Source organism: Sorex araneus, chromosome 5 (genome assembly GCF_027595985.1).
Source record: "Sorex araneus isolate mSorAra2 chromosome 5, mSorAra2.pri, whole genome shotgun sequence".
NCBI classification, from domain to species: Eukaryota; Metazoa; Chordata; class Mammalia; order Eulipotyphla; family Soricidae; genus Sorex; species Sorex araneus.
The window spans coordinates 108,915,806-108,943,009 of NC_073306.1; the positions used below are offsets into that span (position 1 = coordinate 108,915,806).

Genomic DNA, 27,204 nt, shown 5'->3' on the forward strand with positions numbered 1-27,204 from the left:
CACATCAGGAAATCCAGTGTCTTATAGTTGCCCCTTTCTTGTGATATGAAAGCTGATTGGAAGGTGAAATGTTATCATTTTAATTCTCTAAAGGTAAAAAGTTTTACCCAACAAATTTTTATTGATTAGCATTTGTTTTGGGTCACACCTGTGTTTCTCAAAGCTTAATCCCAGCTCTGCTCGAGGTTCATTCCTGCCAGTGCTCAAGGTACTCTGCATATCAGTAATCAGACCTAGGCACAAGCAAGGGAAGTACTTTCCCTGCTCCACTATCTTCTGGCCCCACTCCCTACCCCAGATCCCAACAAATTTTGCTACTGGTTCAGAAAACATTCATGATAAGATTCTATATTGTATTATAATTAACAATGTCATCATTCTTTTTCCGTTTCCTCCTGAAAAGGCACTCCTTGAGCTGGAGAGATAGCTCAACGGGACTGAACATGTGTCTATCATACCAATCTGGTTTGATTCAGGCTACAGGAGCCCCTTTCTGAGAGTAGGCCCTGAGCAGAAACAGGTATGACCCGAAACCCCGAAAACAAAAACAGGAAGTGTATGAACTAGCACTTGGGGGGGTCTATCTGTGTCATGGCACACCATGGCTAATAAGTGTTTGTGCCTCAGTCTGATCAGAGAGACACACACCCTCCTACCTGCCCCACTGTAGCATTGCACAGTAGTCCCATTGTTCATCGATTTGCTCTAGCGGACACCAGTAATGTTGCCATTGTGAGACTTGTTACTGTTCTTGGCATATCGAATGTGCCACGGGTAGCTTGCCGGGCTCTCTGAGAGGGACGGAGGTATCAAACCCAGGTTGGCCTCGTGCAAGGCAAATGCCCTACCCACTGTGCTATCGTTCCAGTCCCTACTAGAACCTCCTACCTGCCCCACCACCTAAAATTTAGAAAGAAATAAAGACCTTATTCTTACTAACATTTTGCTAATTGAGTTAGATCTACGTAGGAAACAATATCTATTTTAAACACCAGTTCTCAGAATACAAATAAATTAGTTCTCAAGCACATAAACAAAATGCTCAATTGAAATATGAATTAATTTTTGATCAGTAGAAACCCTTCAATGTGTATAATTGCTATTATACCTACTTTGAAGGGGCCAGGAGAGATAGTACAATGGGTAACACACTTTTAGTGCATGCAGCTGACCCAGTTTCTCCAATGGCAGGAGTGATCCCTGAGTGCAGAGCCAGGAATCAACCCTGAACACCAACTGGAGGTTTCTGGGTTGGGTAAAACAAATACCATGAATGTACACTGCTATTCAGGGTTTGATTATGGACTGTGGATATGATTCAGTGAAAGTGCATATCCTTTGTGTGAGGTCCTCGATTTGTGGTTAATTTGTGGTTTAATTACAGTACTGATATTTATATTGTAGAAGGGAAATTTTCTAGGACAGTGGAGAGGCAGGGTAACTGGGGATTATTTCTTGCTTATAGCATGGAATTGTAACATAATTTTAGAGTTATTTTAATTTAGTTTTATTTCTAAATGAACAAATTTAGTTCTACCATATTTGTATATAGCTATGATCATGTTCATCTTTGTGTTATTCTCTATTGTCTGTTCATTAATAGCCATATGAACAATATTTGGCCCTCTTGTCTTTTTATAATTTCGCCCATAAGAAGTTAAAAAAAAAGTTTACCCAATTTAATAAGACTCTTCATCTTTTCTTCTTTTTATGTTTTGTTGAAAACTTAGGTTGTGCATTAATATTAAGGCATAGTCACTGCTAGTCGCACAGCTGTCTTGCCGTGCCTCTGATTTTGCCTTCTGTATAAGGTTTCTAGATTATATAGATTATCTGGTTGCCCTGTGTATATGGTTTCTAGATTATATGTGAGGGAGAAATTTCAGATTTCTGAATTTGATCTACGATAACCATCTTCCCAGCCCTGATTCTTTTTACCACTGCCACTTTCTTCTCTTTCTCTCTCTCTCTCTCTCTTTGCATCTATAAATCTTTGCTTTTGCACTTCCCCAAACTTAAAAAACATGGAGAAAGGTCACCCAGAAAAGTATTTCCACTTGATGTGACATTTTTTTTTTTCTGGCATGGCCAGCAAAGATTGCCAGAAGTGGCCAACATGATTATTATGTTTCTTCCTAGTGAGCAAGAGACAAAGCTTAAATTTTTCCTTATTTTGTTGTTGTTTTCGTGCCAGACCTGAAAGGTTTACTCCTGGCTTTGTGCTCAGGGATCACTCCTGGTGGGGCTTGGGAACCATTCAGGGTGCTGTGATTTAACCTGAGCCAGAGGAATGTGAGGGAAGCACCCTACCTGCTTTACTATTGTTCTGGCCCAGTGTTTTGTTTTAAATAGGGGCCAGCCTTGCAGTTAGAGGATTGCAGGGGATTGCGGATGTTATAGGAGATTGGTTTTAGATCTCAAACTTGCAAAGCATTTGCTCCACCCACATGTGTTAGCAGCAATTATACTTTTTTTTTTTTCTTTTTGGGTCACACCCGGCGATGCACAGGGGTCACTCCTGGCTCTGCACTCAGGAATTACCCCTGGCGATGCTCAGTGGACCATATGGGATGCTGGGAATCGAAACCAGGTCGACCGTGTGCAAGGCAAATGCCCTACAAACTGTGCTATCACTCCAACCCCCGCAATTATACTTTTTCTTGAAGATTTTGAGTCGCTTCTTAACAACAATTTTGTGTTTTTTCTCCTCTCAGTTACTTGTCAGTTATGATGCTTTCATTTCTAGATGCATTTATACTTTTGTTTAGCTTTCCTTTTCAAAATTGCCATCATATAATCCCTAAAATGGTTCTAAACATCTTTTGGGGGTAATTAAAAATTGCTGTCATCTCATTTGTTCCACTGAAATCCAATATATGTTTAATGAAGTAAATGATGAACCTTCGTTGCCAATTAGGTAATTTACTTTTTATTTATAGTTTTTTAATTTCCTAATTTAAAATTAGGTAATGTAAATGAACCTTCATTGCCAATTAGGTAATTCACTGTTCTGTTTACAGGGGGCTTGGGGGTGGGTAGGCGAAGTCCCGCATGTGTCCCGTGCTTGGGAGCTGTTCCTGGCTCTGTTCTTAGGTGTCACTGCTGGCAGTGCTCAGGGGACTATAGATGGTGCCAGCGTGCTCGGCAAGTGCCTTAAAAATCGAACAGAACCTCGTTTGATTTTCAAGGATTCAAACAACATTAAAACCTCCTCCTGGGGGGGACTGGAGCAGTAGCACAGCAGGTAGGGCGTTTGCCTTGCACACAGCCGATTGGGGTTCGTTTCCCAGCATCCCATTTGGTCCCTCGAGCACCGCCAGAAGTAATTCCTGATTGCAGAGCCAGGAGTAACCCCTATGCATCGCCAGGTGTCACCCAAAAAAGGGCATAAATAAATAAATAAAACTTTCTCCTGGTCCCCTAAGACTGCTTCAGGCACTGGAGCTGCTTTTAAGAACAATGGCACCGGTCCCCCCGGGTTTCAGAACGAAATTGCCACCCCCACTGCTCAGTGCCTTCTGCGAAACTCGGTGGTGCTAGTGCACTCGCCGGGCCGGCCTCGGGCCCCGCGACCTGGTGACGCGGTTCCTCTGGCCACCCTGCCTAGTCCCATGACGCGTTCCCGGGCTCCTCCTGGGCCTCCCACCGGGCCCCGCGAGCAGCCCCGCAGGCCGACCCCCGGCCGACCCCCTTGCCAAGTGTCCTCACGACGTTGCTTCCTCTCTGGTAGAAGAAGACGAGCCTCCCTCCGAAGCCGACGAGCCGCTCTCGGACGAAGCCCTGTCGGACGAGCCCGGCGCGGCCGGCCAGGCCCGGGCGCCGCACATGGACGAGTACTGGTCGGACAGCGAGCACATCTTCTCGGACGCCAGCGCGGGCGGCGTGGCCATCGCGCCCACGCACGGCTCGGTGCTGATCGAGTGCGCCCGGCGGGAGCTGCACGCCACCACGCCCGTCCTGCACCCCAACCGCAACCACCCCACGCGCCTCTCGCTCGTCTACTACCAGCACAAGAACCTCAACGAGCCCCACCACGGCTTCGAGCTGAACAAGATCAAGTTCGAGGCGAAGGAAGCCAAGAAAACCCATAAGACTTTCGAGCAGAGACCCTCGGCACCGCCGAAAGGGCCCGATCTCGCCCCCGAGGTCAATGAGCTGAACCAAATTCCTTCTCATAAAGCGTTAACATTAACCCATGACAATGTGGTCACTGTGTCCCCGTATGCGCTCACGCACGTGGCGGGACCCTACAATCACTGGGTCTGAAGGCTTCCCTCCCCTCGATGCCTTTGCTAGTGCAGTGTATTTTTCCAAGGTGCTGTTCCAAGAAAGTCATGTTGTCATTTTTATCTTCATCTCACCCACTTGAAGGCTGAGGTAAAACACAAAAATCGGGGTGGGTATTTCTTAACTGTGACTCTATTTTGACAATTGGTAGAAGGTGCACATTTTAAGCAAAAATAAAGCTTTTATAGTTTTGAATACATAAAGAAATGTTTTGGTTAGCTGTTAACCTTGATAGAATCACTCAGTTTGGTGCTTTAAATTAAGTCTGTTTACTATGAAACAAGAGTCATTTTTAGAGGATTTTAACAGGTTCATGTTCTATGATGTAAAAATCAAGATCACAGTGTTAACTCTACACAGTTCCTGGTGCTTAACCACAATGACACAGTAAAAAATAAGCTGAATTATTTCATGGTGCCATTGTTCCAACATCTTCCAATCATTGCTAAAAAATTGGCATGTTCCTTAGAAATGAACCAATGAAATGTTTCTCTCAAAATACCACTCCTGTATAAAATTATTCACTGTTGTCAGTAATGGTTGGAGGCTGTTCATAAATTGTAAATATATATATTTTAAAAGCACTTTCTATTTTTAAAAGTAACTTGAAATAGTATCGCCTAAGAATTCTATTGTTATTGTTTGTGCATATTTGCATACAAGAGATCATTTATTTGTGCTGTGTAGAGTTCCATCCTTTTTGCAGTATGTATTCTAATCAGGTGTAATGTTTGTGTCGTCAATGTGTCTTTATCCATTCAAATATTAGTTATAAAATAGATCATGCAAAAATTGTTAATTATCTCTTAATTCTGAAATTGGAAGCTTATCACCAATATTGATTCATGTTGTCTATGGGATTGAGAATGGTCTCCTGGTATTTCTAGCAGCTGTGGCCCCAATTTACTTTGATCCAAGCTTTCTCAGTACGATCCAAAAGAGATAATTCCAAAAAGAAAGGGGCATAATAGGATTCAGAAGAGTCAAAGGCTTCTCGTGTTTTAAGGTGATAAAAATACAAAAAAAAAAATTAGTAGCAAGATACCTACCCATTCTAATTTGCCTTATTCTGAAGTCCTTCTGGTATGGAACAAAGATAAATGCCTCTAAAAAACTTTAAGTTCTTATCTTCATACACCCCGAACAAGTCATTGGAAAAATAATATTGTTGGTATGATTAGTTCACTTAATGCTAATACATAGTAGTTGGAAGCATTTTTCACTATGGTGCCAGGGATCAAACTCAGGGCCTTACACATGATGCAAGGCAAGTGCTCTACTGCTGAGTTACATCCCTGTCAGAATGTTTTCATTTTCTAAAAATGATCATTCATGTTCATGCTTTCTGATAATTGCCTATGTTCTCTGGGAAGGAAGGAAATGGGCATTCAATTTATTTTACTTCTCACTTTTTCCCCTCTTTGTTTTATTAACACATCCTGTAGCAAAGGAAAAGGGATTGCCCAAATGTTTTTAAAAAAGAAAAGAATCTTCAATGAAATACTTGATTCTGTTAAAATGTAGAGGTGCTATATCATTCAAAGTGTCTGATTCCTTGGGAGTATGGAATTTCTAATGGTGCTTCTCCCTTGGAAATGCCATTGGAAACCCACAACCGCTAACACTCGCAATTTTGGTGCAAAAAAGCAAACAATTCCAGAAGCTCTATAAAATAATACTCATAACTTATATTAAAATAATATATGGTGCAAAGTATCAGTTTCAAGCTTTTGACTAATCCAAGTAAAGGAACATGAAGGGATTGTAAATATACTGTCCATTGATACACCATCATCTTGTACAAATAGATTTTTTTGCTTCTTGAATATGTAAAATAGGATAATTCATTCACTTGTTTAGTATTTGTGTGCCTTAGATTTCTGTTGAAGAACATGTATATTTTTGTGAGTTTAAGGTTTCTTATAAATATAAGTATATAAAATGAGTGATTATTGTTTCAGCTGCTTCAATAAGATATTTACTAGTATTGGATTATCAGGAACATACCCTAGTGATATTTCATTTTAGATTTTAGGCCTTAGATCCCATTAGAAATTATTTCCACACTGTTTTTAATGGGGAAAGTTTAAAGGTCTTTTATTCATCCAACCATCTACCCATTCTCCCATAATAAACTTATTAAATCACAGCAAAATTTAAGTATTACCTTTGTTTTTCTTTGAATCATACCCATGACATATTAATATTTAATTTAGATCCTAAATGATACCCTTTCAGAAAAATTGTGATTTCCTCCAAAATAATCCATTGTGGTATCCCTGTAGCAATTCAAATCATGTGTCACTAATTTACCAATCTAAACTTGAAGCACCAGTGTTAATTATGGGAATGCTGGGAATTGTGAAGTTAGTACTAATTCACCAAAATAAGTTAGTGAAAACAACCAGTCACAAGTGTGATGTTTTTATTCATTCCTTTGTTATAATTCACATTATGGATATTCTATTTCAGCTACAATCCCATGGTGGCAACCTCACAAGATCCCTACTTTGTTGATCTATAATAAGTTTATTTTATCCCCCTTGTCTGCCATGTGATTTTTTTTTTTTTAAAGCTCATGCTTATTCATTGTTCAGCATTGTGATTGTATGCTGGTTCCACTGCTTCTAGAATGCTCTTTCTCATGATTCAATGAAATAAATTTCTTTGAAATAGTATTCTTTTTTCACTCAGAAAATGGGTCATCTAGCATTATTTCTAAATTTCTGTGATATTTTACTGAAATAATTAACTTTTCTCTTAAGAGCTCTCGAATTGGGTTTTCAGTTTTATACTTATATAGTCATTGAATTGACACATGACTTCGAAGTTAGCCCAATCCACTCTTAATAAGTTTCTAGTTTAGCAATTATACTAAGTCCTGTTTCAGAATCTACAAAATATGCTACCCTCAAATCCCATTTCAATCTCCATCACTGAATTTTTTTGTGTGCTTTGTCAGCCTTAACTACATATTTTGAAGATATCCACAGAGTATCATATAACACGTCATATACCTAATTGAAATATATTACTGGGAAATGAGACTAACCAAAATGCTTAGCTGTTTGTAGATTTTTTGCAACATACACAATGGCAGAGTATTTGCATCTTATATAACCTTCCACCATCTTTATTATGCAATCTGCATGTGGATGAAACAATTTCATTTGTAAAAGAATTGCAGTAGATGAGAACCATAAACAATTTCCTTAAGACATAAAACCCAATACATATTTAATTGAATGTATATCGTTGTATAAATGCGATAATCCATAAGAAATATCCTACTTTAACATTATTACTTCACTGGACATCTGATTATCACTTATTTCACAATAGCATGTATGGAAATAACCCAGTGCCCCTTTAAGTTTAATCTCTTTATATTTGGGTGGGGGGCTCTCTTCATTTTGCCTGGGGTAACTATTTGGTGTCAGAGATTGAATTCAGGCCTCCAGGAGGCAAAGCATGAACTCAAACCCTTTGAACTGTTTCCTTGGCCCTAAATTTTGTTTCTTGAAAGCAAATTATATTGACACCTTTATCTGGGAAAGATTTTAGCATTGCACGCCAGCTTCCACCAATTGTGGGCACAGCATTTTCGTTGAACATGTCAAATTGGTTGCTGAATGTGAGTTAATGTATACCTGTCTCTTATTTCACAACTCTTGATGCATGGAAAGTTGTTTTCTTTTTGTGTAGATTTTGTACAATGGTGATGTTTGGTCTTGTTTTATAGAAATTAGTGATGAGAATTGTGAAATAAGGAAATGCGCGAGTGGCCTCTGACAGTGCTGGGAGCTCCCTTAGCAGTGAAAAGAGCTCAAACCCCATGAACAGATGTTGATGTAGGAGTGGAATTATGTTTGTAATTAGAATTTAATAGTCAAATGAGGGCCACTCTGGTTAGGACAATCTGACAACAAAAGATTTTCTCACCCAGAGGGTATTTATCACTGGAAAATAATCTCACTTTGGTACAAAAGTATTTGGTTTTTTTCCCCTGGAGCTTTAGGGAAAGAAGTTGGATTAAGATTTTTTTCCCTTATGGCTTCAGGGAAAGAAATTGGATTACGATTCTAGGGCTGGGGATAAAGGTCAAAGGGCTGGAGCATGTTTTGCCTGCTGTTGCCCTGAGTTTCCTCCCCAATGCTTCATGTTCCCAAGCACTGATAAGAGTGCTTCCTGAGCACCAAGTCAGGAGTAGCTCCAAGCAATGCTCTGTGTGACCCTAAAGAAAAATTCCAGACACTGGGGCCTGGGGTGACAGCTCCAAATTGGGTAGCACATGCCAAGCATGTGTGAGGCCTTGAGTTAAATCCCTGGTACCCCATTGTTCCTTCCCTCAGTAAGGCATTGATATTGCTGAAGGTGGCCCCTTATTGGTCCCTATTTTAATTAAAAACAAAAAAAAAAACTTTTCATATAACCTGCTTGGGGAAATAGCATTTCCCCCCTGCTGTGTAGCTGTCCTGTTAATGCCTACAAAACTGTGGAAATAGTCTTACTTGCTATTTTAGTAAACAGGTATCAAATGCTTATACAGTGCGACTTTCATTTCTGCTGGAATAAGTTTTAGATATAAATAGATTGTTTAAAAATTGTGGAAAGTATATTTCCATTGTATATACTACCTAATTGTATAGTCTATTTATGGTTCCTATCTAAGTTGGCCTCACAATTAAGCCCCATCATAGTTTGTTTTGATGTGGCTTGTATACATATATTAAGAGTATTTTTAAATTGTGCACAAGTCCTAAACTTGCCTGTAAGTGTATTGAATTTGTAACTTCAATGTCAATAGTATGGCACATTCAACCGTGACAGGGTCCCTGCCCTGATTCCTGAAGGAGTCCGCATTTATCCGAATCAGATTGTACTGAGCGTTCTAACAGGTTTAGAAAATGATGATGTTCTTGGCTCTGGAATGCGAATTGGAAAGATTCATGAAGTCTATTAAAAACTGACTTTGTATTTTCTTAGGACATGCTGGGATTAATTTGACTATTTTTGTTTTTTTTTTCCTTTTTATGAATAAAGTAGAATCTAAGTTCCTGTGTTAATTTCAGAGTTTGAAACTGACATTCATGTAGGACACCAATCTTTGACCACATTGAATTCTACAAACACTACTTCTGCCTTCCAGTATCCGCATGATTTGTTTCAATCCCTGCTGCTTTTGGATACTCAATCTAACATATTGTTTGATTCAAAAGGTATTTCTTGAGTCCTCTATGCAATCCAAAATTATTTCTTTAAGGGCTTCACAATGTTTCCTTGGGTACTTTGCAATATTTGATAATTCTAGCTTTAGAAATCCTTTCCTGGATCAGAGAGATGGCTTGGTGAGCTGAGTGCAGGCATAGCAGCAGGAGATCTGACTTCAACCCCAGCACCACGTGGTCCCCTGAACAGGTTCCTGAGTTGCCACTGAGCACCACGAGATATAATCTAAACAAAAATCCATCACTGGCGCCAGAGAAATAGCACAGTGAGTAAGATGTTTACCTTGCATGCAGCCAATTTGTGTTCTATCCCGACACCACATGTGATCCCCTGAGCACTGCCAGCTGTAGCCCACAAACAAAAAGAATGATAAAACTCCACTACTAGTCTTCCTAGACTGTACATTTTGTGGGAGTGGTGCTGGGATTTACACAAGTTCTAACATATAAGGTAAGTGCTCTATTACTAAGCTACATTCCCTAGCTGATGCTATGCTCCTTTGTCACCACTGTTGTGACTGTTTATGAACTTAATGGGGCCCCAAGTTTTCCGATTTGTTTAACCATAGATGATTCTTCCTTAAATTAAAGCAAAATCTTGATCTTACAGTAAGAATGACATTCAGCTGTTAAGTGTATTATCTGGCTTGGGGCTGGAGAGAAAGGACAGCAGGGTGAGCATTTGCCTTGCATGCCCCTGACACCATTTGGATCTCCAGCACCCCATGGTTTCCCACAAGACCCAGCAGATGCCCCAACCACTGCTGGATGTAACCCCCTCCCCAAATATATATGTATGGATATTAGGTGACTTAAACCATTTCCCTCTGAAAACAACTTTTGAAAAGCTCTCTCCCTCTCCCTTCGTTCTTGGGACATCTGGTAATGATGGGCTATTTCCAGACCAAACCTGTGCCCCTGGCGTGCAAAGCTTGCTCTCCAGCCTATTGAGTTCTCTCTATAGGTACTAACGTTTGAAGGTCTTGGTTAACAGTATAAACCAAATGTTTCCAAAAATAGAAAGTTTGTCCTTAGCAGCTACTAAGAAAGGCTTTCTCTTTTATTCATTAGTAAAAAAAGGGAAAACAAAAATCTAGTGCTGTTAATAATTTTTATGTGAGGAGAACCTACAGAAAATCTGATTTCTTTTCTACTTGGCGATTGTATTACTTGCCTAACCAAAAAGTATGCTTATCACTTTTCTTTCTTTGAGTTTGTTTTGTTTGGGGGCTAAACCCAACGAATGGTGCTGGGAAATGACTCCTGATAGGGTGCTGTGGGGTGGCCTCCAGTGGTGCTCAAGGGACCATGTACTGCCAAGATTGAACATTGGTTTCTCACAGGCAAAAGAATATAGCCCCCAAAGCCATCTTGCCAGTTCGTCTTTTTTTTTTTTTCAGTTCAGTGTCATTTGGTGTATTTCCAATCTTTTCCCACTTTTCATTCTTCACGTGTTCCGATTTTTGCAATTAAAATTCTATTGCTGGGGGCTGGAGAGATAGCACAGCGGGTAGGGCGTTTGCCTTGCACGCAGCCGACCTGGGTTCAAATCCCAGCATCCCATATGGTCCCCTGAGCATGGCCAGGGGTAATTCCTTAGTGCAGAGCTAGGAGTAACCCCTGTGCATCACCAGGTGTGACCCAAAAAGCCTAAAAAATAAAATTCTATTGCTTCCTCCCTCTGCTGTTTGGTCTCCATTTTGTATTTGTTGTATGCCCAAATACCCATCACACATTTAAAGAATAGTAATGACCTTGGTCAAATAATATTTTCATGTCTTTTGAAAACATGTTTTACAAATCCTTTAGGAATAACTGCTTAAGAGAATCAAACCTTTTATTCAATTGTTTTCAGTTCAAACAAATTCAGTTTTTAGGAATCAATGTGGCCATAAGACAAGTTTGGTATGGACTACTCTATTCTAACAATATTTGACTCTCAACTCATTTATTAGTGTTTGAGTGTTTTTTTGTTTTTTTTTTAAATCATGAGGCTAAAATTTCTCGCACTATTCCTAGTGCTTTGCTATTTCTGTATAATGCATCATGCTTATTATCAATTGACCAGACTTTGAATTCGTAAGGGATCTGATCTATAGAATAGACTATTTCTTTCTGCATGTTTTCCTTCTTTATCTTCCAGCCTAATTTTGTGGATGGTATCTCTGATGTAAAGTAAATTCACCGCTTTGAAATTTGGTTGTTGGCAGTAACACTATTCTATAATGTTGGTGGGAAAAGGTTTTTAAAGATGATCTGACAGTAATTGGAAGAATTTTTAAAGAGGGAATAAGTTAGTCATCAGAAACACAAATACAATGGGGGGAGTTAATAAGTACAATGGAGAGAAATTGTGTTCCTATTAGCAATTGGCTAACTTTTTATCAACACCAAGAAATTCTTTTAGTATTACTCTCCAGTGCAAATCAGAGCTACTATCTGAAAAATAGTAGCTCAAAATGATAAACCATTTTGAAAGCATAGTAATAAAAATTATCCTCGTGCAATTTCTATGAATGTTTTTAGGTTGTTACATTGCCTAAATAAATGCTTTATCTCACATTCTGGGAATTCAGATAAACAATTTTCCTATCTTAATGGTGAGGAACCTACATTTTGGCAATAGTAAGAAAAGGCTTGTTGCAAATCAACCTATTAGAGACTAAAACATTTACTTACAGTTTATTAAATGCTTTTCACCTCCATAAACTGATCCAGTCTTACCAAGTAGAAATTTTGTCAGGCTATGAAAATCCTTCTAAAGCTTCCCCGCCCCTCCATAGGACAAGCTATTTACTTATACATACGTCAGAAGGTCTTCCTAATTTTTCAGGACTCATTTTATAATCAGATTAATGAATCTTCATTTGTCCTATGAGAACTTTCAAAAACCATGTCCATATGATAATAAAGTGGGGAGATAGAAGTAATTATTTAAAGAAAAACTTTAATCAAAATTGAATGTACTTGTTAAACTGAAAGGTAGATTCCCTGAAGAAAATTTTCTGGGTTAACTGACTAGTTTCCCAGGACTTGTGCTAAAATTGTAAAACTGTTGGCCTCTCTAACAGACAGTACTGGATACCACCTATTTGTTTTGTTTTTAGTTTTTTGTTCTACTTTGTTTCCAGCCATACCTCTGAATCAAAGATCAAACATATCTTTGCCCAGAGCTAAGAAAATGATAGGTAGTTGTAAGAGTTTTAGTAAGCTCTTTATAAAGAAGTAGACATTGGCTTATCCTATCAGTACAAAATGGGTTAGTAAAGAAAAACCCAGGCCATATAGTCCTAAAGGATAAAGGATAGGCTAATTGCCTATCTTTACTAATGCCTGTTTAATATTATAAAAGAACTGATGACATAGGACTTTACAAAAAACAGCTCTTTAAAAGAAAAAAGATTAAATATTTTTTATTGCTATGTATGGTCATATTTTTTTTAACTTTTATGAGATAACATTGTTATAGGTGCTTTAAGAGAAATATTTTTTCAGAAATGGTTTTATAGTGAAAATGAAGGGCAGCTTTCACATTGTGATGTATGGGTGGGTGTTCATCTTTGGCTTGGGAAGAAATCATAAACTGTTCCCTAGAGAAAAACAAACTCTCATTTCATTTCCTCATTTTTTCTTATGCTATATGATGACCTACCAAATAGCAATCTTTTGGTTCAAAGGAGACAAGAATGCTTATCTCAAGTAGAAGTAAAGTAATTCCAGGTTCTTTCAGTGAAACAGTACTGAATTCACAACAGACAAAGATCAATATCACAAATTAATTCTTATCAGAAAAAAAACTGATTTTGGGGCCGGAGCGATAGCACAGCGGGTAGGGCATTTGCCTTGCACGCGGCCGACCCGGGTTCGATCCCCGGCATCCCATTTGGTCCCCCAAGTACCGCCAGGAGTGATTCCTGAGTGCAAAGCCAGGAGTAACCCCTGAGTAGCGCTGGGTGTGACCCAAAAAGCAAAAAAAAAAAAAGAAAAAAACTGATTTTTTTTTTTCTCTTTGGGATGTATTCACTATTTCGTACCCTCATTTTTTGAGTTTGGGAATTTGATTTTACCTTTGGTCATCCTAATGTAACTATATATCCCATACGATGAAGTAAGTTGGTAAGGAAAAGATTTTCAATTTCCCACGTATATTTTTGGTTCTGCGCATAAGGGGAACTTGTCATAAGAAAAACACTTCACCATTTAGAAGGGAAATTAATCTCAATTATAGTTATTTCAATTCATAATCAACAAGTAGTGCTCTGTAGACCAGGGAACACTTTGTAGCAGTACTTGAAGACTTGTAAGTTGGAATTGCATGTTACTTGAAAGACCTAATTAAGCTAAATTTTGGTGCAAGCAGTTGTACATGATTTCATGTTGATGTAGCAAAATGCATTGTACTAGTATTGAAACATAATTGTAAAGATATTTGTGCAAATTGTCTATTATATTTTCCTTGTGTGTCTCATTTATTTAGAACAGGAAGTTTCTTTTTTTAATTGTCCTCACTGAATAAGTCTAAATGGATACTGTAATTGAAATTATATTTTACATCTTTGTCATGAGTTTTTAAAAAAAAACTATTGCAAACTGTATCATTCCTGATTACACAGAACTTTGTGGGTGGTTTTAAATAAATTTTATACTTCTATTTTGCACCTGATTGTCTGATTTTTCTTTCCTCTTGGATCCCATTGTTAAAAAATTTGCTTCCAGTAAAATGCACAGGGACCAGAGAGATAGTTTATTAGGCAAAGTATTTGACTTGAACAAAGTTGACCCAGGTTAGATCCCCCAGTACCAAATAAAGTCCTTGGAGTACCACTAGTAGTGACCTTGAGCAGTCAGAAGCCAGCAGTGAGCACAGCTAGGTGTGGTCACAAAACAAGATAAAAATGCATGTTGTTTTAGCTACAAAGAACTCTTAAGATGTGGAGATTGTGAAATTGTGTTCACAAAGTCAAATTTGCTATTTTTATGAGATCCTCACTAGAGTTCATGGACCTGATAGTAAAGTGGGTAGGGCACTTGCCTTTCATGAGGCTGACCCTGGCTCGATCCCCAGTACCTAATATGGTCTCCTGAGTACCACCAAGTGTGAGTTAAGAAAACAAACTCCCAAATTTACCCAAAGCTTTGTATTTTATGTGTAATATTTGTTTCTTACAATGGTACTCTTAAGTAGCGACCAATCCCCATTTTGCAGATCAGTTCTGAAGCTTATTATGCTTAAATCGCACCCCTCCTAATTAACAGAACTGTTATTCCACTTTGCTTCAACTGACTTTTGCCCTTGTTTAGATATATCATTTCGGTAAACTAAACACATGGTGTCAATAATGTTTTAAAGTTGACTTCAGGTCCTGGGAGATTAATGCAGGGTTAGAGCCCAGGTTTTGTATACATAGGCAGATTTAGAGCCTTGTCACCTTAAGGGCCATTCAAAGACTTCTGGAAGCAATCTGAAAGCACTGAACTGAGAATAGTATTCCCACCCTACCCAATGTCTGTCACCTACAAACAATGGGCCAGAGACTTAACAAGGGTTAAGTCACTTGCCTTGTATCCCACTGACTCCAGCTCTCTCTGGCACTCCATTTGGTCCCCTGAGCACTTCCAGGGGTGACTCCTGAATACAGCCAGCAATAATCCCTATGCACTGCCAGATGTGATCCCAAAACAAAACTAAAATTAAAAAAATAATAATAATGTAGGCTTAAGGGATAGCTCAAAGGACCTAGCACATGCTTTGCAATTGATTGGTTCTTTCTTACCCAATAAAATATTTTTAAATGTGTACACTAAGGAACTGGAGAGATAGTACAGGAGGTAAGGCACTTGCCTTGCTAGTGACCTACATGAGTTTGATTCAAGGTCGTCATATTTGGTAGTCCAGCACTCCCAAGTGTGATCTCTGAGTACCACTTAGGGTGGCCCCAAACAAGCAAACAAGAAAAGATATGTTTTATGAGGCATACCTTACATGTAGTAAAATTTTCCGTTTACAATCAGTTCTACAAGATTCAACAAATATATATATGTATATATACATATATATAAATTGCTGCACCATATTCACATTCAAGATATAGAATAGCAATGTCTCTTAATCAAAGGAGAGTAACATTTTTGTTAATTTTTTTCTAGTACCAAACCTAAAGCAGTGGCTTAAATTGCCTGCCTTGCAAGCAAGCACATGGCAGGGACTTCAAGTCCCCGGTCCCCAGTGTCTCATGTGTGCCAAGGATGAACCTGAGTGCCCCGCTGTTTGAGACAGTGCTACTGTCTGCAACCTATTGCACTGCAAGTTATTTCTTTCGTTTCTTTTTTTTTTTTTTAAGTCAAAATCAGCTGTGCTCAGGGCTCACTCCTGGCTCTGTGCTAAAGGACCAATTTTGGTGGGATTCAGGGGTCCATATTTGGTGCCTAGGATTGAACCCGGGTTTGCCATGTAAAGCAAATGCTCACCCTCTGTACTATTGTTCTGGCCCTTACTTAGTTTTCTGCCTTTTCCAAAATATGAAAATAGGATGTGAGTTTATTTCAGTGTATAATACTTTTCATATTTATCTGTGTTGAGCATTTTATACTAAAGATGACCTTAAGTAAGAATCAGATGTTATCCACACTCATTTCCCAGCCCTCTAGTGATGAGGTTGCTCTCCTTAATCTGTTTCTGAAATTTAAATGGAAGTAGAAAAGATTTAAAAATCTAGGCCAGGGCTGCTAGGCCAGAGAGACGGCCGGCTGGGGCGCTTTCCTTGCACAAGCTGACCTGAGTTTGATCCTGGCATTCCATCTGGCCCTCTGGTCACCACCAGGAGTGATCTCTGAGTGCAGAGCCAGGAGTAAGCTTTGAGAACCACTGGTGTAGCCTATAAACAAGAAATGAAAAGCTGGGACCTAGCTGGGAAGATAATACAGGGGCTAAGATCCTTGTCTTCCATGAGGCTAACCCCAGATCATCAACCCTGAGCATCACTATGATCACCCGAGCACTGCCAGGTGTGGTTCCCCAAACAGAAAAATTAAATGGATGAATAAATAAAAAAGCTTCCCATATGCCAACGCTGTTCCCTAAAAACCATTACACATTCAGTCCTATCTCAGGTAGGATCTAGCACCAGAAGGGTTAAGTTGCTTGCTGAGCATTATCACAGCTCAGAGGAGCTGGGTTTGATCACCCTGGAGTCAGACTCCATAGTCCGTGCTCTTACCTTTCCCTTTCCGCGCTCCTCCCGGCCAGGTGATGATGAGCAAAGGAATCTCCTTGTGTGATAACTTGGCCACTGCCTCTCATAACTGCCATGGCCTCCCTCTTTTATACAGTTTGGTTGGGTTTGCGTTTGGGTTTGGGGCCACAGCCAGTGGTGCTCAGGGGTCACTCCTGGCTTGAAGCTTGGGAGTCACTCGTAGCAGTGCTCAGCAGTCTTGTGGTTCTTGATTTCTGCCTTCTTCCTGCAAATCATGTGATCCAGTCCATTAAACTATCTCCTCAGCCCCAAATTTCCTTTCCTATCTGCACCACTGCCAGATAGAACTTTCCTATTTAACAGAGTAATTCTAAAAAGCAAGCATTCTGGGCTGAGGAGTACCTGCATGCGAGAACTCCGGGTTTGATTCCTCTCACTGCATGGTTCCCTGAGCTCAGCTGGGAAGGACCCCTGGAGCCCTTAAAAGCAAAGCAAGCAAAAGACTTCCCCACAGACATTTCATGGTAACAAAACAGGGTAAGTGTTACTCCCCTGAGGCCAGGTTATTCCTTCCTTCTATTCACAGGTGAGGTAAATATAGTCCCAAGTCTTTTCATCCCTGCTAAAAGCTAATGTAGGCTCAATAAAGGAATATAAACAGCAACAACCAGATATGGTACAACAAGGGCAGACCCCTCCATTCAAACTGCATTTTGTTCCTTTAAGTTCATTTGCTAAAGACAAAGTCTACACTTAAAATCTACACTCAGCAAGTTCACATTTCTCTGGTAATTCTCTTAACTGTCCATCACAGATTTTTTTTTTTTTTTTTTTTGCTTTTTTGGGTCACACCCAACAATGCACAAGGGTTACTCCTGGCTCATGCACTCAGGAATCACCCCTGGCGGTGCTCAGGGGAACATATGGGATGCTGGGATTTGAACCCGGGTCGGCTGCGTGCAAAGCAAACGCCCTACCCGCTGTGCTATCACTCCAGCACCCCCATCACAGATTTTTTTAACAGTAATACTTAGAACTGCTACCAGCCAAAGGTCTGTTGTGAGCCTCATGGTAACATTTTATAAAACTAACTCCTTCCCACACATCCTCAAAATATCTCTCTTCAGGAACCGATAACGGAATACCAGAAAATAATTGCACCCACAGTAATAATGTCATATCTAAAATGATTTAACTAAAAACAATTCCAAAGTGCCACTGGCATATTTCACACAGAAGCGTGCTGCGACCCTTCCAGTGCTCCCTTTTGGAAGCGTTAGGTCTCCAAAGCATGCTGAACTCAGTTTTAAATGTGGTGCCCGGGGTTGAGAGCAGGGTTTTACCTGAAGGCTATTCAAAGTCCTTCCTACCTCTGAATGCCATCCCTGACCCCAACAGGCCATTTTGGGGAGGATAAACATAAACGGCGAACACAAGAACAGTTAAAGAAAATTCCGAGGTACGGCCGGTGTGCGGCCGACCCGGGATTCAATCCCTAGCAGCCCATATGGTCCCCCACAAAACCGCCAGGAGTAATTGCTGAGTACTGAGCCAAGAGCACCTTTGAACATCGCCTCACGTGACCCAAAAAGAAGAAAAAAAAGCAGCAAAGCTGTCCCCGGGTCCTTCTGCCCGCTCCTCAGGGGCGACTAGAGGATTGTTGCCGGAGACGGAATCCTGCAGTCCCGCAGGCTCATGACGCCTTGTATCTCTCCAGCCCAGAACAGAGCTTTTGTTATTATTTTTTGACTTAGACCACACGTGGTTGTACTCAGGGCTTCCTCCTGGCTCTACGCTCAGATCACGCCCGTCAGACCCCGGGGAGGGGCGGCGGCAGCATGCAGGGCAAACGCCCTACCCACTGGACTGTCTCTAATTTGGAAATTTAAACAATAATACTATCAAGTGAATTTTATCTAGAATTTTTTTAAAAATTAGTTATCTGTCACAAACTACGTCCATTCTACGATTAGTTCCGGGGAGGAAAAAAAAAACAGAGGAGGAAGGCCCATAAAATGGCTGCGCGGCTGCGATCACGTGACGCCGGCTCCGCGCCCCTCTGGCGCCCCGTTCCCCGCGGCGCCTGCGCGGAGCCGCCGGCCGCCTCGTCCCGCGGCGCCGAGGAAACCCTTCTGACGCGCGCTCCCGTGCCGAGCGTCGCGGGGGTGGCGGGGGCGCGCGCGTGCGGCCGGCGCGCCGGGGAGCGCGCACGTCGGCCGTGACGCCGTCCGCGCCGCAGCTCCCGGGGAGGGCAGAGGCGTGGAGGAATCGAGCGAGCTCGCGCATGCGCCCCAGGCTGACGGGTTTGAAATGGCTTCGCTGTTAGCCGGGACCCGATTCAGGTGAAGGTTTGGTTCCGCGGCTGTCGCCACGGCGGTCCGGGCCGCGGGGGGTGGGGGTGGATTCCTAGGCGCCGGGAGCACCGGCGGAAGGGCCGGGGACCGCCACTCGCGTTGCACGGCGGCCGCGGCTGGCCACGGTGGGGCTCCCGAGGGAGCCGGGCGGGAGGAACGCGGTCCCTTTTGTGCGGGTCGGAGCAGGCCCCGGGCGGCCGGCCCCTCCCCCACCGCCTCGCCCGCGCCCAGCGGCCCCTCGGGGTTCCCCCCGGCCGCCCTGACCCGGCCCGGCTGGCTCTCGAGGCTGCGGGGCCCGGCGCGGCTCGTGGCGGCGTGGTTCCGGGGCTGGGGGTGGGGATGGAGGATTTTTTTTTTCCTCCCCGGCCGGCTCGGGGGAGGATGAAGCCCGGGGCCCCCCGAGACCCCTCGCGGCGCCCCGCCTGGCCTGCCCGACGGAGCATCGCTGGACAGCGGGGCCCCGGCGGAACGGGGGGGGGGGTGCTCGCGGAGCGTGCGGTCGGCTTCCGGGGCCCGATTGGCGGGGGAGGGGGCTCCGTCACGATGGTTCTTTGAAAGGGGTATCCGTTATTCCAACTGCCTTTCTCTCCGCGAGAGCGGGGGTCGGGGGGGCGAGGAGGGGCCGCCCCCCAGGCCGGGCCCCCCTCGGGAAAGTCAGATGGTAATTGATGTTTTTTTTCTCCCACCCCCCCTTGTGTTCGTTGTCGCCTCCGGGTTTCCGTTAATCGGTTCTACAGCTTTTGTGGGGGGAGGAAAAGGAAAAAACCAGCTCTTTGCTGCTTGAAAAGACGCCCGGTGTGTTTTGGAAGCTAGAGCTACGAGCGGGGCACATTTGGGGGTCGCGTGGGTCCCGAGTGAGTGTCCCCCGACGGCTGGCCAGCCCCGCAGTGGACGGAAAGGGGGTTTGCACTGCTGCCCTTCCCGGGATGGAGAGATGAGATTGACCTATATGGCCTGGCTCGGGCTTTCGGGCTTTTTTTTGGGGGGGGGGGTCATCTTTCGGGTTTGAAAGAACCTTTAAAATGCGAATCTTTTTTAAAAAAAATTTTTCCTCCCCCCCCAAACAGTAGATCGCTGCCATAGAAGACAAACGAACGAAACGAAGGTGTTTTTCCCGTTTCGTCATGGCTCAGTTTGGAGGACAGAAGAATCCGCCATGGGCTACTCAGTTTACAGCCACTGCAGTGTCCCAGCCAGGTCAGGCCACTCTGGATGTGGTGCGGGTTGGGCGGAGGGGCACCTGCAAATTCTGTGCATTAGGCTCTGCCTGATGGGAAGGAGTCTGGGTGAGGTGGGGTTTTTTTGTTTTTTTGTTGTTGTTGTTGTTCTCATTTGTAAAACTACTTTGAAAAACTGGAGCTGTCAACTGGCAAAAACTGTTTCATACCTCTGATTGGACAGTTGTGGTTGTTTTCCAAACGTTACCTTGATGAACTCTGAATTGATTTCATTGTGGTTGCGATCAGGGCCATTCACTCGCCTTTCCTTCATTTGACCGTGTTAAGGAACCTGTTCATAAGTTACATTCAAAAGTAAATTATTAGAAATGTATTTTTTTGGAAAAGCCTGTACAATGATTTTCAGTTGTTTGCATTTCATTTTTTAAACTTGATTTTCAAGTAGGAAAAAACAAGTATCTAAAGAAATTTTTTTTTTTTTTGAACTTTTGGGACCACACCCCACAATACTCAGGGCTTACTTCTCACTCTGCTTAGGGATCATTCTCCGTGAGCCCCAGTGATGCTGGTGAGAAACCTGGATCACTGGTGCTCAAGGCAAAACACCTTACCTGCTGTGGTTGTTCTCTGACCCAATTTTATTCACGTTTAGGTAACATAGTTGAAATATGGCAGAAATAGCTTTTAAACAAGTTTTTGTCTTAGGGGAGTTTTTGACTCTTTTATTTTTCTTCTTCCACCCTATAGTTTGAATCTTATTAAATTTATTGAGATTTCTATAGAAGGAAATTTTAGACATTGTAGTCAGAAAAGTAGTAACTTATTTTGTTAGTTTCAATATATTTTGTATATCTAAAGCTAGTTGTGTTGTGCCTATATAAAATATTTGTAAGTGGAGGTCAGTTGCAGAGCTATTATGTATTATGATCTCTATCTTTGGTGTTCCAGAATTTCATGGACCTGATTGGTTAATGTAGGCCACCTTTAAAAAAAGGGGGTATTTTAGGGTTTTTATTTTAATTACCCTTGACTTGGAAGGTGAAACAGTCAACAATTACTTTTGCGGGCTACTGAAAATTTTTTTTATTTCTGGGTCACACCTGGCAATGCACAGGGGTTACTCCCTTCTCTGCACTCAGGAATTACTCCTGGCGGAGCTTAGGGAACCATATGGGATGCTGGGAATCGAGCCCCGGTCAGCCTCCTTACAGCAAACGCCTTACCCACTGTTTTTTTTTTTTGTTTGTTTGTTTTCTTTTCTTTTTGGGTCACACCTGGCGATGCACAGGGGTTACTCCTGGCTCTGCACTCAGGAATTACCCCTGGCGGTGCTCAGGGGACCATATGGGATGCTGGGATTTGAACCCGGGTCGGCTGCGTGCAAGGCAAACGCCCTACCCGCTATGCTGTCTCTCCAGCCCCACGCCTTACCCACTGTGTTATCACTACAGCCCCTGGCTACTGAAATCTTAAAGATCAGTTGTTAATTCAGGCTCAACTATTCACTATTAAGTAATGTTTCTGATTATTGGAACCATTCCCATTATTCCAATAATTTCCTTTATTTTTGGTATTGACTTAGTTTTGATGAAACAAATTAGTAACTGTGTTCAGAAGTACTGTGTACTGATATTCTAGCAAACTGCATGTTTCACCTTGCTTTTTCTGCAGTTAGTTTGTTTTATATTCACATCTGTATTGTTCCAATAAAACACCTGCTATCATAGAGTTCTGTTGTCTGTAGCTCTTAACATTTGTATTATAATTACTTTAACGCTATTCTCATTTTTTTTCCGTTTGTTTCTTGGGCCACCCCAGTAGATCCCTGGTTATTCCGTTTGCCAGGAGGGGTTTTCTTCCTGTGGTGGTTGTGGGGACTTAAGGTGCCAGAAAAAAACCCCAAGGCTTCCCTTGTGTAAAACATGTGCACTAGCCCTTTGATTGATTTCCCTTGACCCTTAAGACTGAACAAAAGTGACTGCAGTTGTTACCTTTAATTTTCTTTATCTCTTAATCCGCAAATCAGTTGTATATGAAACCCTAACTCCCTACTATTTTTTCTCCCTTCCTTTTTTGTTAGGATTAGTAGAGTGGCCCACAGTTGTGGGCACACCAAAGCTCCTAAATGTCACTGCCCCTGGGGTCATACTCAGCATGTCGGCCAGTGTCAGGCGTCCTGGCCTTGGGCCTGCAGTGCAGGCAGTCGATCTCAGAGTTATTCTGGCCTCCTGCCCCCAAACCCTTTGAAAATGCCCCAGATTTACTCCATTTTCATTTTATATTTAGGCCTCTACGCTTGACATTTAGGTATTTATATCTTGCATATAACTCTCATGTCAAAGTCTCCCATAAACTGCACTGACCAAATAGTTGAGTTACATGCCTTGCATGCAGGAAGTCCAGTTTCTATCCTCATCACTTACATGGTCCCTGAACACTTCTGGGAGTGACCCCTGAGCATCATCAAGTGTGGCTCAAACACTGTCTAACCCCCCAGTAAAATCTCCCATAGCTTTCAGGCCCTTCCTGTATTTCCTAAAACTTTGTCTTACTATTACCCGGGTTCGATTTCTCCATCCCTCTCAGAGAACCTCTCAGAGAACCTGGCAAGCTACTGAGACTATCTCACCTGTGTGGCAGAGCCTGGCAAGCTAGCGGTCGCGTATTTGATATACCAAAGACACTTAACAAGTCTCAAAATGGAGACATTACTGGTTCCTTCCTGAGCAAGTCGATGAGCAACAGGAGTAATACTATTACACATCCTTCCCTTAAGTGACGAATATCTCTTCTCTCACTTGGTAGTGCTGGTCAAAGTATTATCTTTGGTCTTTATTATTATTGTTATATTTGGGGGGCCACACCCACTTGTGCTCAGGGCTTACTCTTGGATTATGTACTTACTGGCTGTGCTTGGGGAACCCAATTTGGTGCTGGGGATTGAACCTGGATGGGCTGTGTGCAAGGCAAGCACTTTAGCCACTGTACTAGCACTCCGACCTGTTTTATTGTTCTTTATTATTGAGGGTTACTGTTTTGGTCTTTTTGTTGTTGTTGTTGTTGTTGTTGTTTGTGGGGGTCACACCGGTGATGCACAGGGGTTACTCCTGGCTCTGCACTCAGGAATTACCCCTGGCGGTGCTCAGGGGACCATATGGGATGCTGAGAAACAAACTTGGGTTGGCCTCATGAAAGACAAATGCCATACCCGCTGTGCTATTACTCCAGCCCCTATTAAAACAAAAAAAAAAGTTTGTTTTAATTTCTTTCATTTGCTTGTCTCTTACTGGATATGCAGATTTGTATTTTCATCCACTTTAAAACATTAGATAACTGATTTCTCTATCAAAATTTACAAAAAGAATTTAAGTGGATGAGGGCCTGGTTTGAGCTGGATTCTGTTTGCTTCTTTCTCTAACAGATCAGGAATGAGGTCCAGAAAGTTGAGACCTAATGTTTTTGGTTGGTTAGTTTTGGGGCTACACCTGGTGGTGCTCAAGGTTAACTCCAGGCTCTAAGAGCTAAGAGGATACTCCAGGAGGTGCTCAGGAGCCCATCTGTGCTTTTGGGGTTGAACTTGGGTCAGGGGCTTTTAATTTATTTTGGGGGGTGATAAGGTGCTACACCTGACTGCGCTCGGCGGTTACTTCTGGCTCTGCACTCAGAAATTACTCCTGGCGGTACTTGGGACCATAAGGGATGCCATGACTTAAACCCAGACTGGCCACTTGCAAGGCAAATGACTTACCCGACTGTACTATGGCTTGGGCCCTAGATAGTTTCTTTTGCACTATTTTTGTGATGTGGGAAATTATTTTGAGTTATCATATATGAAAATGTATTGGAAGTAACATTGAAAGCGATATTAAATTTGGGTGAAAAGATTTTTCGAAAAGGAGCCAGAGTGATGCTACAGCAGGCAGCGTGCTTGCCTTGCATGTAGTTGATTGAGGTTCGATCCCTGACACTGCATATGGTCCGCCAAGAGCTTCGCCCGGAGTGATCTGCACAGCGCCTGGGTGTGCACCCCCCATACATACACAATAAAAAAGACTCCTTGCAAAATGAGTAGCAATTTACGTCAGTAGCAGAAGAGATTATGAGACATTATAAGTGGTAACTTCTCTTGGCTGGAGGTTGACAGTTATTTGCCGGAAAAGATGGAGAGTCAGGGTCATTACCATGGGACATGGAGGGGGCCGAAGGAGTTTTTCCTTAATGAATGGCATTGTCTACTATTTAGAACTTTATGTAAACATAATGTATTTGTCTGAACTGTATAATATGGTAGCCATTGGCTACTTGATTTGTTTTGTTTTGGTGTTTGAGCCACACTTGGCAGTGCTCAGGGCTGACTTCTTGTGGCTCTACGCTTAGGGAACCATATGGGATGCCAGGGATTGAACCTGGGCCGGCCACATACAAGGCAAGTGCTCTGCTCACTGTACTCTTGCTCCTGCCCCACCACTGAGTACTTGAAATGGAGCTAATGTAACTGAATTTCTAATTTTATTTTTTCTAATTTAAACTAAAATAATCCCACATGACTTTTATATATTGGATAGTGTAGTTATAGAAAATTTCAACACTTGAAATATGCTGTGTTGGGCTGAAAGGATTGTGCAGGGGTTAAAGAGCTTGCCTTGTGTGCATCAACCTTTTGTTCCACCCCAACACCGTGCATGGCACATGCGCCTCTGAGTACCATCAGGGGTTACTCCTGAGCACTGCCAGGTGTGGGCCAAAAATTGCCAGCTTAAAAATATAGCAGTTGGGTTGACTGGAGCAATAGCACAGTGGGTAGGGCGTGCTAAAATAATATATATATATGGTCCCCTGAGCACCGCCAGGGGTAATTCCTGAGTGCAGAGCCAGAGTAACCCCTGTGCGTCGCCAGGTGTGACCCAAAAAGCAAAAAATATATATATACATATATATGTGTGTATATATGTATATGTATATATATATATATATATATATAGCAGTCGGGGGCTGGAGTGATAGCATAGCGGGTAGGGTGTTTGCCTTGCACGCGGCCGACCCAGGTTCGATTCCCAGCATCCCATAAAAAGCAAAAATATATATATATATACCAGTGGTCCCCTGAGCACCACCAAGAGTAATTCCTGAGCGCAGAGCCAGGATTAACCCCTGTGTATTGCCGGGTGTGACCCAAAAGCAAAAAAAAAAGTTATCTGTGAGGTATTAAATGTTTTGGGGTTTTTTTTTGGTAGTTGTTTAATCAAATATATATATATAAATAGATGTATAAAAGGGAGCTGAGAACCCAAGCTACATTTGAGTGCTTTGTGGTGTGGATATGTGAAACTGGGTTTGAATTTGGGGCCCTATTCATGCAACAAATGAATAGCTGCTGAGCTATATTCCTAACCTCTGATCTTCAGTTTTGATTTTTGTCTTTGGGTCACACCTGGAGATGCTCCAGAGTTATTCTTGGCTCTGCACTTAGGAATTATTCCTGGCAAGATTTGGGTGACCATACTGGGGTGCTGAGGGTCAAATCTGGTTTGGCCATGTGCAAAAAAAGTCCCTGTACTATATAGCTCTGATCCCCCCACTTTTTGTGGGGGCCACATTCAGCGATGCACAGAGGTTACTCCTGGCTTATGCACTCAGGAATTACTCCTGGTGGTATGTGGGGGACCATATGGGATGCTGGGAATCGAACCTGGGTTGGCTGCATGCAAGGCAAATGCCCTACCCGCTGTGCTATTGCTCCAGCCCCTCTGATTCCTGTTTTTATTATTTTTTGGTGGAAAAAAATGAACTCAAGATCTTGCAAATGCACGGCATGTGCTCTACCATTGAGCTATGGCTCCATCCCCAAAGTCTAATCATTTTTGGATATTGAATAGACAGTGACACTTAAAGTTCTAGTTCATTTGTTTTTAAACTTGGATTTAAATGTACTCCCATTATTTTTTTCTTGCCACACCCAGTGATGCTCAGGGATTACTTCTCCTGGCTCTGTTCTGGAGACCTACTATCTCTCAAAATAAAATAGCTTTTATTTTTATTTTTTTTGCTTTTTGGGTCACACCTGGCGATACACAGAGGTTACTCCTGGCTTTTGCACTCAGGAATCACTCCTGGCAGTGCTCAGGAGATCATATGGGGTGCTGGGAATCGAACCCGGGTCGGCTATGTGCAAGGCAAACGCCCTACCCGCTGTGCTATTGCTCCAGCCCCTGAAATCGCTTTTTGAACATACTGACTGCTATGTGAAAATTTTGTTTTGTTTTGTTTTTTTGCTTTTTGGGTCACACCTGGCGGTGCACAGGGGTTACTCCTGGCTCTGCACTCAGGAATCACTCCCTGGCGGTGCTCAGGGGACCATATGGGATGCTGGGAATCGAACCCGGGTCGGCCGCGTGCAAGGCAAACGCCCTACCCGCTGTGCTATCGCTCCAGCCCCTCTATGTGAAAATTTTGAAGAAAATAATTTTGCTAAGCAGTTCTAAATTTTTTAAATCAAGTTAAAACAAAAGTATTTTTTGTTTTATTTTGTTTTTTTGTTTTATTTATTTTTAGGGAACTTGGTGGTGCTCGAGGTAGCTTCTGTCAATTCTTGGGGACCTTGTCCTAGGAATAGAACCTATGCCCTGAGGCTTGCAAGGCAAGAGCTTTATCACAAAGCCATGACCCTGGCCCTCAGTAAACCCTGTTTGGGCCAATTTTAAGGTTTTGAATTGTATTTATTTCAGAAGATACAAGATGAGTCATCATCTTAGTAAAGATAGACCACTAAGATGTAAAGGTAATAGTACATTTTTGTTGTTTGGGTTTTTTGGTGGCCATACCTGCTGTGCTCCAGTTTTTCTCCTGGCTTTGTTTTCAGGAATCATACCTGGCTGTGCTCAGGGACCATGGTTGGTGCTGGATTTGAACCCTAGTTGGCCTCATGCAAGGCAAGCACCCCCTCCAAAGAAAACTAATTTAAAGT

At 42.2% G+C, this 27,204-nt stretch overlaps 2 protein-coding genes across 5 annotated transcripts in view; both read left to right on the forward strand.

Annotated features, from left to right (window-relative positions):
- TET1 (tet methylcytosine dioxygenase 1) overlaps positions 1–14,167 on the forward strand; it is a 131,760-nt gene extending 117,593 nt beyond the window's left edge. For both annotated transcript variants that reach the window (XM_055139546.1, XM_055139547.1), the window contains one exon: positions 3,731–14,167. In XM_055139546.1, the coding sequence (XP_054995521.1) occupies positions 3,731–4,266 (536 nt within the window). In that variant the 3' untranslated portion in view covers positions 4,267–14,167. The remainder of the gene's footprint in view (positions 1–3,730) is intronic.
- A 4,764-nt stretch (positions 14,168–18,931) lies between these two features.
- The window catches only part of CCAR1 (cell division cycle and apoptosis regulator 1), a 57,888-nt gene continuing 49,615 nt past the window's right edge, over positions 18,932–27,204 (forward strand). For 2 of the 3 annotated variants that reach the window (XM_055139074.1, XM_055139076.1), the window contains exons 1-2: positions 18,935–19,050; positions 20,130–20,259. In XM_055139074.1, the coding sequence (XP_054995049.1) occupies positions 20,187–20,259 (73 nt within the window). In that variant the 5' untranslated portion in view covers positions 18,935–19,050; positions 20,130–20,186. Of the gene's footprint in view, positions 19,051–20,129; positions 20,260–27,204 lie in introns of all 3 variants that reach the window. The other variant, XM_055139075.1, reaches the window with a different exon arrangement.